At 31.2% G+C, this 12,540-nt stretch overlaps 1 protein-coding gene across 3 annotated transcripts; it reads left to right on the forward strand.

Moving 5' to 3' along the window:
• The first annotated feature begins 3,308 nt into the window (after positions 1 to 3,308).
• Positions 3,309 to 9,556, forward strand: LOC110667475 (uncharacterized). 3 transcript variants are annotated; one of them, XM_021828328.2, is made up of 7 exons: positions 3,309 to 3,475; positions 3,611 to 3,666; positions 4,188 to 4,271; positions 5,013 to 5,052; positions 6,129 to 6,197; positions 7,498 to 7,607; positions 9,185 to 9,556. In XM_021828328.2, the coding sequence occupies exons 2-7, from the start codon at positions 3,614 to 3,616 to the stop codon at positions 9,321 to 9,323; spliced, it is 495 nt and encodes a 164-aa protein (XP_021684020.1). In that variant the 5' UTR covers positions 3,309 to 3,475; positions 3,611 to 3,613; the 3' UTR covers positions 9,324 to 9,556. The 3 variants fall into 3 exon arrangements, with proteins under 3 accessions (XP_021684020.1, XP_021684019.2, XP_021684021.2); XM_021828327.2 differs by having other exon boundaries at positions 3,310 to 3,475; positions 3,611 to 3,720; XM_021828329.2 differs by lacking the exon at positions 6,129 to 6,197 and having other exon boundaries at positions 3,310 to 3,475; positions 3,611 to 3,720.
• The last annotated feature ends 2,984 nt before the right edge of the window (positions 9,557 to 12,540 follow it).

A 12,540-nucleotide genomic window follows, 5' to 3' on the forward strand; every position in this document is an offset into this window, starting at 1 on the left:
TACTCATGGTGAGTTTAATAATCAATATAAAAATAAAATAATAATGACAAAACTTCTAAAGAAATAAAACAAAGAAACCTAGACAGAAGACTCTGCAGCTTTGAACTTTTAAAACTTTGGCTGTGATCTCTCCTTTGAATCTTGTGTAAATCTCTCTAAATTGTTGAAAACCTAAGTAAGAATGTAAAGAATGTGATCCCTAGCTTCCCCCTAACTTATTGTATTTATATTTGCATAAAAACCTTTAATTAAGAGTCATGGAGGCCTTATAAGTCTTTTCAAGTCAAACGAAATAGAGTTGGAGTCAAATTGGAGTTTGAGCTGGGGTATTTTACATGGCCCATGCTTCATTGCATGGGGCAGGCAATGTAACTCTCCCGAGCTTTTAAAGCTTTCACAAATTATGGTGGTAAAAGTTACACGGGTCCCTTTACATAGCCCATGCTATTGCTCTGTCTCAGCATACTTCTTGGCAATTTGTTTCATGGGATAGAGATGCCTAATGCACAGCCTGTGCAATTCTCCTCAGTACAAGAATTGCTCCTTTTGACTTCCAAACTTATCTAAATGTGTTCTAGGCCTCAAAATTGCATTAAATCACCTGAGAAAATAAAAAAAATCATGGAATTAAGCCGAAGTAACTAAAAATCCTAAAATGTAATGAAACTAACTAAAAACTATGCAATTTACTAAAAAAATATCAATGAAATGCAATAAAAAGTACCTTAAAATGCATAGATAATACAAATTTGTCAATATTACTAGGAGGTAAGTAATCATGAACTCGTTGTGGCTTATTTGGTTACCATGGGTACCTTTGTATGTCTTGTTTTAGGTGCCCCAACTAAGGTGGTTCACTAGAGTAAAATTCAGACGACTTCAACCACACCTCCTCAGTATGCCTTCGACACCAATAAGACTGAGGAGATATTTGATTTGTTGCTAAAGGAGAGGTTCATCAATCTCCCTCCTGATCACAAGCTTCTAATTAATTAGTTACATAAGAACTTAAGGTTATTTGTAAATTGAATTTGTGTGTAAATTAAATTGTCGATAATAAATTAATTTTGGTCATTCGATATATTTCACTTAATTTAATTTAGCAAACCCATATATAGGAAGTACTTGTACATGAAAACTGTTTGTAAACAATAATATCTATTTGAATTACTTGCATGTGTAGGTTTAGAAATTGCATTTTTAGGTAAAAAATTTGATAAAGGAATAATAAATAAGACTTTTAGAAACATTAATAGAGAACTAGCACTCGAATTAACGAGGTTAGACTAGGTATAAGGGGTGTCTAACATCTTCTCTTTATATACTCACTATCTCGAACATAGACATTGGGCTACAGTGATGACGGTTGTGAAACCTATGTAAGGATTAAGTTGCAATCCACGTCCCTATAGGAAAATTGAGTGCATCAAACAAGCCCCTTTTGTTGTCCTTTTAGAAATTGATGCCTCAATCAGATGTCTCTCGAAAGAAATAATAAATATGTCCCCATTATTATCCAGGTGGCGACTCCTGTCTATCTATGCCTTTGTGACATAAATCTTTAGTACCATGGTAGTGTTATGGAAAGACAGTACTTACTAGTGAGCTCGATTCTATTAAGATTGTACAAATTGCATGTCTAGGAAATACTGTCTAAGGAGGTGGTACTTAAGTGAGATTAATGTAACTCCACTGTCTTTCCTGGGCATTACCAAATGCACTTTATGCGATCCTAGTAGATGATCTCTCGCCTAACGCTACATGATCCAGACCAGAGCAACAAAGTGGTAACCTGTGATAATGCTCTATTAGCAAATATAATATCTTTTTAACACTATCAAATTTAACTAATGGGGCATTAAAATAGTATTTTTAATTATTTTTAATAATAATAAATAAATAAAAGAAAAAAAGATAATTTTCCCATTGCTAAAATATTTTCATGCAGGAAAGAGATTTTATTCACTTTGGGAATGGTAATTTTGAAAATAAGGTATGCTAATGTGAAGTTTTACATGAAAACCATGACTTTCTGAATCACTATCAACAAATTCTGAACCTAGAGTTTGCAGCTTCCCTTTTTGAATTACCATCAAGGATTGTTGATGTAGCATAAACTCCCGGGTTAGTTACTTTATTAGCATTACTGATAATTTGGATAAGAGCAATAGTTCTATCGTTAGAGTGGCTAGATTGAACCGATGTTCTTAGCTAACAAGCCACTTGTTCTTCCCTTCAATGAGGCAGCTTATCCCTTTCTCTGCTTTGAGCACAGCTTCCATCAGCACTCCCTAGAGTAGTTCGTAGCCCAAGCCACCCCCTTGAAGTCCCTAGCACTTTTAGACACCATATGAAATTCTTTTGGCCATCATAAAACATTGAAACTAGTAAATTGAACTTTTCAAAGAGAACATACATAAAATTTTTCATGTTATTTTGAAAGTGAAAGATCTCAAACTCTGACTGTTTCCGAGAGTTAAATAATTCACTTGGTTTACTAATGATGCAAAACTTCAGAGTACTACTTTGTCACAAAATGAATCATGGATTCTGAAGTAAAAATGAGTGAAACCACAAGATACTTTTTTATAATTTTCACTTTTTTTTATTCCACATTAGCAAAATTCTCTTCCACCTTAACACCTTTCTCTTCCTTGTCAGTGTCCTTTTAAATGGAGAAAATATGAAAAGTCGTTGTTTACTAACGGTGTAAAATCTCATGGTACCACTTTATTATAAAATAAACCAAACCCTAAGGTGAAAATAGGTAAAACCACAGGTACATTCTCTTGCATTCTACTATTCCATTGCTTAAGCTCCTAAAAACAACTACTCACTTGAGCATTGAAGTGTTGCTATAATGTTGTTGACATCATTGTGATCCAACAAAATTTGTCCAGTGGCTCAAGTATCCACTGTAGCATCACCTAGCATACCCACAATTCTACACTCGAGAGAAAAAGATCATGTGGCTTTTGATATGGTCAAATTAATTAAAATAAATTTAGTATAAAAATAAAATTATTTATAAGAAAAGAATTTAACTAGATTTTTATGCTTATTTATATTTTTTAAAAATAATTTTTTTTAGATTAAAAAAATTAAAATTTTTTATTTTAAATGTAAAAATTGATAAAAAAATAATTAAATTCTTACCAAATTTTGAATTCTAGGTTAAGGACGGAGCCCAGCCCAAAAAAATATGTCCCAGCGTGAAAAAGAAAAAAATATATTTTAATGACGGGGAAAAGACGCGAAACAACCGACTTTGTTGACAACGACGAAATGAAAGCGAAGAAGATAACTAACCACAGAAAAGCCAAACGGCCAGGTTTTTGCCAAGTGGAGCATCACTTATCCGTTACTCTGCTTTTTCTTCTTCTTCTTCTCTGGAAAAACTGTAAAAGCTCCGCTTTCTCTCTCTGTTTACACAGCCGAATTTTGACCTGTTTGGCCGCCCAGAAAATCTCTCGAGGTAACCACTTTGAATGCTCTCTCTTCTTCCATTCTTCTTGGTTATAATTATTTGGTTTTGTTGTGAGTTGTCTAATTTGTCTATGTACGTTCCTTATATAATTTTATTTGTTTATTTATTTTGATGGGTTTGAAGATAATGCAAGACAAAATGGATCGGATGAGGGAATGCTCTACCAAGGAATCTTGCGAGTATGTTGCAAGAGAGCTCGTCTCTGATGATATACTTCCTCATATTCTCAACTTGTCAGTTTTTTTCTCTCATATTTCAGATTTAATTGTTCTGATACTGAAATGGTGGTGGGAATTATTTAATTTTTCTATTAATATAGGGTCGATTTTAATGAAGACTCAGGACTAGGTTTATGCACCATTTGATTGATCAGTTTCTAAGTTCAATTGTGGGATTCATACTTCAGAAACTTAGAAATGGCGAGTGCAAATTAGCTGCATTTGATAAAAAAAAAAAAAATTGTTGTTATGGTTTTTCAGTTACCAATTGTTGTTATGTTAAATGGGTAAATTAGTTTTGGTACGAGGAAATGGCTGAAAAGTGATTAAGAAGATGAACCTTTTGGGTACCTGGACTATTTTTTTTTTCTTAAATGGGAGGAGAATGAACTAATGTACTCATCAAAATTCTGCTTCAGTTCAATACTCTTTTTTTCATCAGTTTACTATTTTCATCAAAATTCTTTTCTTGATTGTTTCAGATATGGATCTTGTGCAACACCTCGTGACTTTGAAATCTACGCCCCAAATGCTTCCTTTGAAGATCCTCTCATGTGTGCTCAAGGGTATGTGTTGGTTTTCTAAATAGTTGTAAGAAATGAATGGTTGACTGGAAAAAAAAAAAAAAAGAATTGTTCTTTCTTTATTAGGTTTGATTATTTATGGAAAGTGAAGCAAGGGGGAATGTATCTATCTGCAGTAGATATAGCAGCAATTTGTTCTGCAGTTGTTTAGGAAGTTAGTGCGTGTGAAATCCAAAAAAGTAGACTCGGCATGTCCGAATATTAAATTGCCTCCAAAAACAAAAAAGGGAAAAGGAAGCCACTTCTTGTCACTTAAGAGGTGCTCAATAGGTACAAAAATATAAAGCCTTAGTCTGAAATCACAATAATGGCTGAAAAAACTGGGTGTCTACTTCATCTCTAGGATTGATTTCAACTCCTAGAAACTATCAGATTTCTGCCAACAAAGTGGCAAAATATGTTGTGCACTCTAGGATGGAACTTTAGCCCAAAAAAAAACAAAAAGACAAACTATCAGCAGCGTTGTGTAGAGCACATGTGGAGAGCAAAAATTTATGATATTGCAGACAGAGGCGGGCCCAACAATTGCTTATCATTGAAATTGTGTGTCCTACTCAATTTAAACCTTTTTCTTTCCATGGCTTTCTGTTAGCTGCCTATGGAAAAACTATGCAGTCTCTTCTGCAATTGTTCTTAAAGCTGCAATTTTTTCACTTCTTTTCTTTTGGTGAAAATGAGTACCTCTACATTTGATGTTTCATTAAATTTATGTTGATTGAGCAGGGTAAAGCAGATCAAATCAGCATTCTATTCACTTTCCAGGGTAATACCATTTTCACTTATTCCAAATTATTTTTTTAGATTTGATTAGGATGATCTTCTTTGAAAATATTTTGACTAGCATGAAAATAAGCTATATAGTACTATAACATAAAAATATAGTGGTTTGAAGACGCAAGCACCAAGAACCTCACACACACACACACACTGGCGTTTGGAGAAAATCTGATAAGAAAGTTTTTATTGAATGAATGCTAAAACTGAAATGCATAGATTAAGAGAGTTTATTTAGAGTTTATAGTCCTAAACTAATTAGGAATAGGTTTCTCTAAACTAGGAAAACAAGAAAGTCCTAAATAAAGCAGGAAATCTAATATAAATAGGAAAAGGAAAATATTGAAGAATTGGACGTTCTGGGTGGGACAAAACATGGCCCATGTGGAATTACCTAGGGTAGCCATGTAACATACTGGAAGAACTGGCACTCCCTTCGCTGATGTCAACATGGCCGTGCTAAATTACATGGCATGGCCGTGTTGCCTACTGTGTCTTCTGGTCTTCGCATCTGCTATCACACAGCTGAGCCATGTTGTTGCCTGGAATCATATGGCCTGGCTGAGTGCTTTTCTGTATCTCCACGCTCTGCTTCTTGGCTTGACATGCCTGGCCCGTGGAAGTTCCTTTGGTACATGGGGTGGGCATGTGTTGTTCTGGACATCGCTTCCTCAACTTGTTCTTGTGTTTTTCCCATTGCTCCATAAACTCTTCACTAACACCATCGACGTCAAATTTTTTGTTTGTAACAAAGTGATGCAATTTCAACCAAACAGATAGCATTGTTTTGCTAGGTAGGTGTAAAATCCTTGTTAACTTATTTGGTTGAATGTATTTGTTGCTGTCTGATTTTTCTTGAGGCACATTATGATATTGTATGTTAGCCTTTTCCTTTCTGTATTTTGATGCTGTTAATTTAACTCATTAAGCTAGTATTTGATAGAAAGGTGTCAGGTGAAGGGATTTTATATTTAGGAGACCAATTATATCTTTAGGACATTGCTAAACCATGTATCAATAATCTTTTATTTGTTCATCTATTCTTGTTTCTTAAATACCTTTTAGGTCTTTAAGGAATCCAGCATTACTGAATATAGTGTCAAGGAAAATGTAATGGCACCTGGAAAGCAAGAGGTGAGAAACTTTGCTTCTTTAAGTTGTCTTTTTTAATTGGGGAAATTTCAAAAAATACTGTGGTTTCACGCTTTTACACTTAAGGCGTAAATTTTATTTTTTTATCAATTCAATACCTAGCGGTTCATTCCGTTGGGAAGTCCTTAACGGAAAAATGACATGGTGGCAATATAGAATAAAATATTATTGTTTCTCATAAATTGATTCAATAAATTGAATGAATAAAATTTTAAAAGTGCAACTTGATAATCAAACTGCATCCTTTCATCCTCTATCTCTTCGTTCTTCTTGTCTTTTTCTTCAAACCAACGTTGAAAAAAGGTCTTCTTCCACCCGATAATCAAAGGCTAGAGCCACATATTTGATAAACAAACTCAGCCTTCTCTTTCCTTCCTTGTCTTCCTCATAATCTTTTGCACCATAACTGAAAATCATTTCTTTTTCCACCCAATAATCAAAGGCCACAGAATCAACAAAAATCTTACTCTCAACACTTTTCCAAGCACAATCCAATGATCCATATTACTGAATTCTTTAAACCAGAAGAAGATACCCACAAAATTAGGGGAAGCAAGAAGTTATGAGGTCAAATATCAATCTCCTCCACATTTGAAGAAACAAAATTTAAAAATTTTTCAAGAAAATTTGACTAGAAAACTGATCAATTGTGATGTTCTAAAAGTAGATATTATATGTAGCAGAAGAAAGAAATCTCAAAGAGAGAGAGAGAGAGAGAGAGAAATGGGAGGAGACAGGAGAATACAGCAATGAAAATAATCTATTTAGATCGAATAGTAACAGAGGACAAGACAGCGGCAGCGAGGACTTGGAAGATTAAGGCGTCACCATTCACTAGTGCAAATAGTAATCTCAACAAAGGAGGAAGTGGTGGTGTTAATGTTATATGAGGAGATGCAATGTTGGTGGATATGGAGGTGCAATAGATGGGTGGTGTTAAACCGAGAGAAGACATGGAGAGAGGAATCAATGTTCAGGGTTTGGCAATGGGAGAAGGAGAGGAAGGGGAAAGGAATAAGGATATAGAGATCGATTTTAAGTTTTTAGGTTTTTTATATATGAAAAATTATTTTTTAATTCAGGCTGACAGAATTTTTAATGGAAACTATGGGATCAATTAGCGGTTTAAAGCACATGGTACTGACTCAATGAAAGAAATAGTTTTGTTGCTGAAGTGTAAAAGCGCAAAACCACTGGGTAGTATTTTCAAATTTTCGCTTTTTAATTTTTCAGGATTTGAATCTTAATATAGAGATCTGAAGCTTTATGCATTTGAGTTCAGATATTAATTGACAACAAACAGCATTATATATTCTTGGGAAGAAGCATAAATATGGTATCACTCATCAAGCTGTATGTTGAGGATGGGAAAGTCATTCGCCATGAAGATTGGTATGAACTATTGCCCCTGAAATTTATTATCTCTAACAATTGTTGGTTTGAAGCAGCACTCTATCATGTATTTGAGATGAGTTTTGACTTCTTTATATATATATATATATATATATATGTGTGTGTGTGTGTGTGTGTGTGTGTGTGAATGTACTGCCTCAGAGTTGGATGCCCTAAATAATTGAATTATTGGTTGCTTTTTCACGATATTGCTTTGAATCAGACGGTATTGGTTTGTATTGGATCATACTATGTTTTTTTTTTTTCAAAAGTTCTTATAATGACTTGTTAATCTAAGAGTTTAAGAAAATATGCAATATAAATACTATTAATAGCTAAGTGAAGTGTTACTTAAGTACTAATAAATGACTTAGGTTATCAATTTGTATTAGATTTATTTATAAAATTATTTATTAAAATAATCCAAAAATAGAAAATGTCAAACAATTATGTAGCAGAACTTACACAATTTGAGCAAGACTCGTGGTTTATACGTTATTCCTGTAGATATACAAGTAAGAAGCATTTATTACTTTTCTTTTATAATCATAAATTTAAAAAAATTCAAAATTAAGAAATGCAATAATTTTGTTTTAAAAATTAAAATTTACCCACATCCTATATACCAATAATTTATTCAATACTTTTAAACATGTTTCCTTAGCGCTTTTCCTTTGTATTAATTGAATTCTTAATTTATTTAAATAAATTTGAAAATTTTAAACCTAAAATTACAACTATTTACACTATATAATAAACAATTACATTGCCCCTTAAGTAACATCATAATTTTATGGATCTAATCATCTATAATAATTTAAAATAAGTAAATACCTAAATAATTGAAACAGGCTCAAATATATTGCATTTATTTGCAAAAGAGAAAATAGAATAAGCTCTTCAAACTGAACAAATGATGCCCAAAATATTTTTTGCTGCTTTAAAACACATCGGGGTGGCTGGAGTTGAAGAAAGGTGGAGAACTGAAGTATGGAATGTGGATGCTGTTGGGCTTGTGAAAGGAGGGGCTGATTTACCTTTAGTTTTCATCTTTTGTCATAAAACAGGTGTCTTTAATGTCTTTTTCCCCCCCTGCATTTGAGGCACTACGTACAGGTTCATAGCAGATATATTATATTCTCCATGACAACTGGAACAAGTGAAATTTGGAAATTACAGCACCTTATCATTTGGTTCAAATTGCATGGTTTTCATATTGATGCTAATGAGAATTTATCAATGAATGCGTAAGACTGCATTTGATATTAAATGGGAACAGGAAATGATCTACTGATAATATTTATTTCCAGATTAAGCAAAATATATGTGATATGCTGCCTTTTTAATTGAGAGTGGTTTGTCTCTAGGATTCTTTGTGCAACTTACATTAGCTTGAAATATTTGGTAAATATTTTACTAACCGTATGATATCCTTTAAACTACATGTCTAGATTATAAAGCTTGTATATTATTTGAATCATTTTCAGCTCCACAGGTTTATTTGTTAAATCCAGCTGAGTTCTCTTCCTTTTACTTCATTATATGCTTGTGTATAATTTCTGCACGAATGTTTATAGGTGGAACAAGAAGCCCATTGGCAATCGACACACAAGTATGTTCCCAGTGGTTGGCCGTTTTAAAGAAATTATTCGCAGGGGATTGATGCTTGCAACACATGCTATGATGGGATTTGGGAAGGATCCAAACGTAAAATAGAAAGATCTATTATGCGTGTTTTTTCTTACTTTGTTCGGGTGATTTTCGTGTATTTATATTAGTGTATGTTTCTTGTTCGTTGATGTTCCAAGCTGTGTAGGCTTTCAGATGAACTAAGGTTTCAAACTATTCTTCTGCTCGATATTAGAAATGATTAGCATTTGGGGGTTGCATTATGATCACTATAAGTTGATTGAACACATATATCATACTAAAACGAGTGAGTTTAATAATTCTTTCTTTTTCTTTTTTTTTTCTTTTTTTTTTTTGTTAAATTGTAATGTGTTAAAACTTCAAAATTTTCATTTGACATTTTTTTTTTTATGCAATTGGCTTCTACTGAGACTAGATCTCAAGTGCAATTAAATTAAACCTTCAATAGCACTATCAGGCAAACTCTTCTATCTATATTAGTTGCTTCGGAAGATGAAAAACAAAATAGGAAAGATGATGAGCTACCTTATTTCCAGTGTGTCAGATCTTTATCTATGGGTGAAATGGAATGGATATAGTCATGTGGCATTTGGTACTAATTCCTTGTAAGACCTTTTTTTTTTTAACTTTTTCATTTTAATTTAGTATTATATAATATGAATTTATTAATTTATTAAAAATAAATTATAAGTTAAAAATGTTTTAACAATATACTTATATTTTTTAAAAAATTTTAATATTTAAATATATAAATACATAGAAATAATTTATTTTTAATAATAATAATAATAATAATAATAATAATAATAATATATTATTACCATACAGGGCGAGCTATAAAAATTCGGGACGGAAAGGAGCACATAACATTGGGGAGATCATCAGGCGAGGGCGTGTTGGATTGGGTTCAGAAACAATTATCATTTTTATAAATTTTAGTAAAAGAAAAAAAATTATTTTATTTTTTTGATATAATTAGTTTTTGTTGAAATTTAAATTCAAAATTTGACTGTTCTGAAAATAATTTTAATATCATTAATTTTTTTATAGAAAGAAAAAATATTTCATTAATTAGAAAAAAATATATAAATAAAGTATAAATTAAAATATTATATTTCTACATAAATAAAATTAATATTTATAAAAAAAAAATAAACAGTACAGAGAATTTGAAAAATTCGATGATATTAACATAGTACATAGGTAAGCTAATAAGTGAATTGTGCGCTTTAAATCTTTTCTTTATTATATTTTTATAAACTCTATCAGATAACCTCCAAATATATATATCCTATTGAAATAACCTCTAAATATATATATTCTATTGAAAGGCTAATTTGCCCGACGTGAAGCATTTTTCTTTAAAAAAAAAATCACAAACAAAAACATATAATAAGTCAATTTAAGGGAAAAACACAATAAAATTATACACTCAAAATCTATCAATAAAGACAAATATTGAGAGTTTATTCACTCAAAATCTATCGATAATAATTTGATAAAATTTGCTCAGAATCTATTTCAATCAATTATCAAAGAAAATAAAAAATTTAAAAATTAGAAAAAAGAACAAAATGTCATTGATAAAAACACTCGTCATTGGTCAACTTAAAGTAAAGATTAAAAAAAGAAAAAGAAAGGAAAAAGAGAAATAATGAAAAAAAAGCGACAAAAGAACTCATATTATTACTTTAAAAGTCATTAATAGTACTTAATTTATTATTAAAGAAGTACAAATTAATAAAAAGTATACATTAACAATTGCTTTAATTTATCCTAAAGATTAAGGGTTTAAAAAAAAAATTGTCATGTTCCGGCAACTATTTTTTTTCAGTATAATGAAATTTTTTTATTATTATTATTAATAAAAGGTATTGTCATTAAAAATAATTTAACACAAGATTAGGGCCTCTAAAACTAATCCAACATAAAAAGCTTATAGTCACCGGGATATAAATTAAAAAAAAAAAAGGGCTCAAAGAAAATAATTAGCTCTACAAGATACAATGGCCCAAGGCCCTTGATTTCAAACTCTAGAGCTATCGGAAAATAATGAGATAACCAACTATAGCACCGTCAGCCTTCCATTGTCGCCTGGAAGGAACCGTTTGGTGTTCAAAAGGAGACAACAATTAAGAAAGCTCAACACCACGTAAGCCACCGTATAAAGGTAAGGCCTCCATAAACAAAACAACCAGGTCAGGCAATTTGCAGGGAGAGCTGACGGCCACAGTTTATACCATAGTTACTTGAAATGCGGTATGCAACGGTTTATGGTACGAGAACGAGAACGCGATACGTTACTTAATTATTTTTTAAGTACTTTAAGGATAAACTTAATCGGTTCACTTTTTCATAATGTTGTACATTTGAGTAATATTTTGAATTCATTAAGTATAAAATGATAGTCTTTTATAAATTATTAAAATTTAATATAAATATTATAAAAAATTAAGACATGTTAATCAGTTCACTGATTTACTAATTTATTTATATTTTATATATTTTATTAATAAATTATAGATATAATAATTTGTTTACTTTTAAATAAATTAATTAATACTTTATTTTTATATTATTTTTTTAAATAAATAATAATTTATTATATAAATTTATTAATTATCTTAGAAATGGGAATCGCAATATAATATATCATTTGTTATTTAAAAAAATATTTCGGAGCTAACTAAATAAAATATTTTTTTAAAATAATTACTAGAAGTTTCTAAGCATCATGTTGTTTCCATGTACCGTACGCAAGTCTATTATTCATCTTTATCTTCCTCAAAACCACGCCTTTCTCTTTCTCTTTCTCTTTCTCTTTCTCTGCTTTCCATCTCATCTCATCTAAAGATTGATAGAGAAACTGAGAAAGTGTTGATCCATCTTCGTCAAAACTAGATTGCTAGAAGCTTTTGCCTTCTTCATTTCAATTATCAACAATTCAACTTTCAAGTTTCTGATCTTTCAAAATTATTTTCTTGTTGCTTGGTCTCTCAATAAATTTCTTCTGTTCTTCACGTCATTTCTCATTTTAAATGGTGATTTGTTTAGATTTTCACTTCATGATGATTATGTTGGTTATGAACTGATTATTCTGTCTCGGTCATTTCATCCAAGCTCTCCCAGTAATGGTAAAAAGTATTTGGCACCTATAGAAATTAAAGCTCACTGCACTGAGAAGAAAAATAGAGAAAATCAATCATTTGAAATTTTGAATTATAATTCTTTAAATTCATTATCTTTATCCTTCTTACATCTATATATTTTGTTTTCCTTTGAT

This window comes from Hevea brasiliensis, chromosome 14 (genome assembly GCF_030052815.1).
Source record: "Hevea brasiliensis isolate MT/VB/25A 57/8 chromosome 14, ASM3005281v1, whole genome shotgun sequence".
Classification (NCBI taxonomy): Eukaryota; Viridiplantae; Streptophyta; class Magnoliopsida; order Malpighiales; family Euphorbiaceae; genus Hevea; species Hevea brasiliensis.

What these genes read in the sequence shown, in the direction of transcription:
- LOC110667475 (XM_021828327.2), top strand. Translation starts at nt 3,614, where the DNA reads ATGCAAGACAAAATGGATCGGATGAGGGAATGCTCTACCAAGGAATCT. An exon ending in CTTCCTCATATTCTCAACTT is followed by an intron (nt 3,721 to 4,187) that starts GTCAGTTTTTTT and finishes TGATTGTTTCAG; the next exon opens with ATATGGATCTTGTGCAACAC. An exon ending in TGGCACCTGGAAAGCAAGAG is followed by an intron (nt 6,198 to 7,497) that starts GTGAGAAACTTT and finishes ATTTGAGTTCAG; the next exon opens with ATATTAATTGACAACAAACA.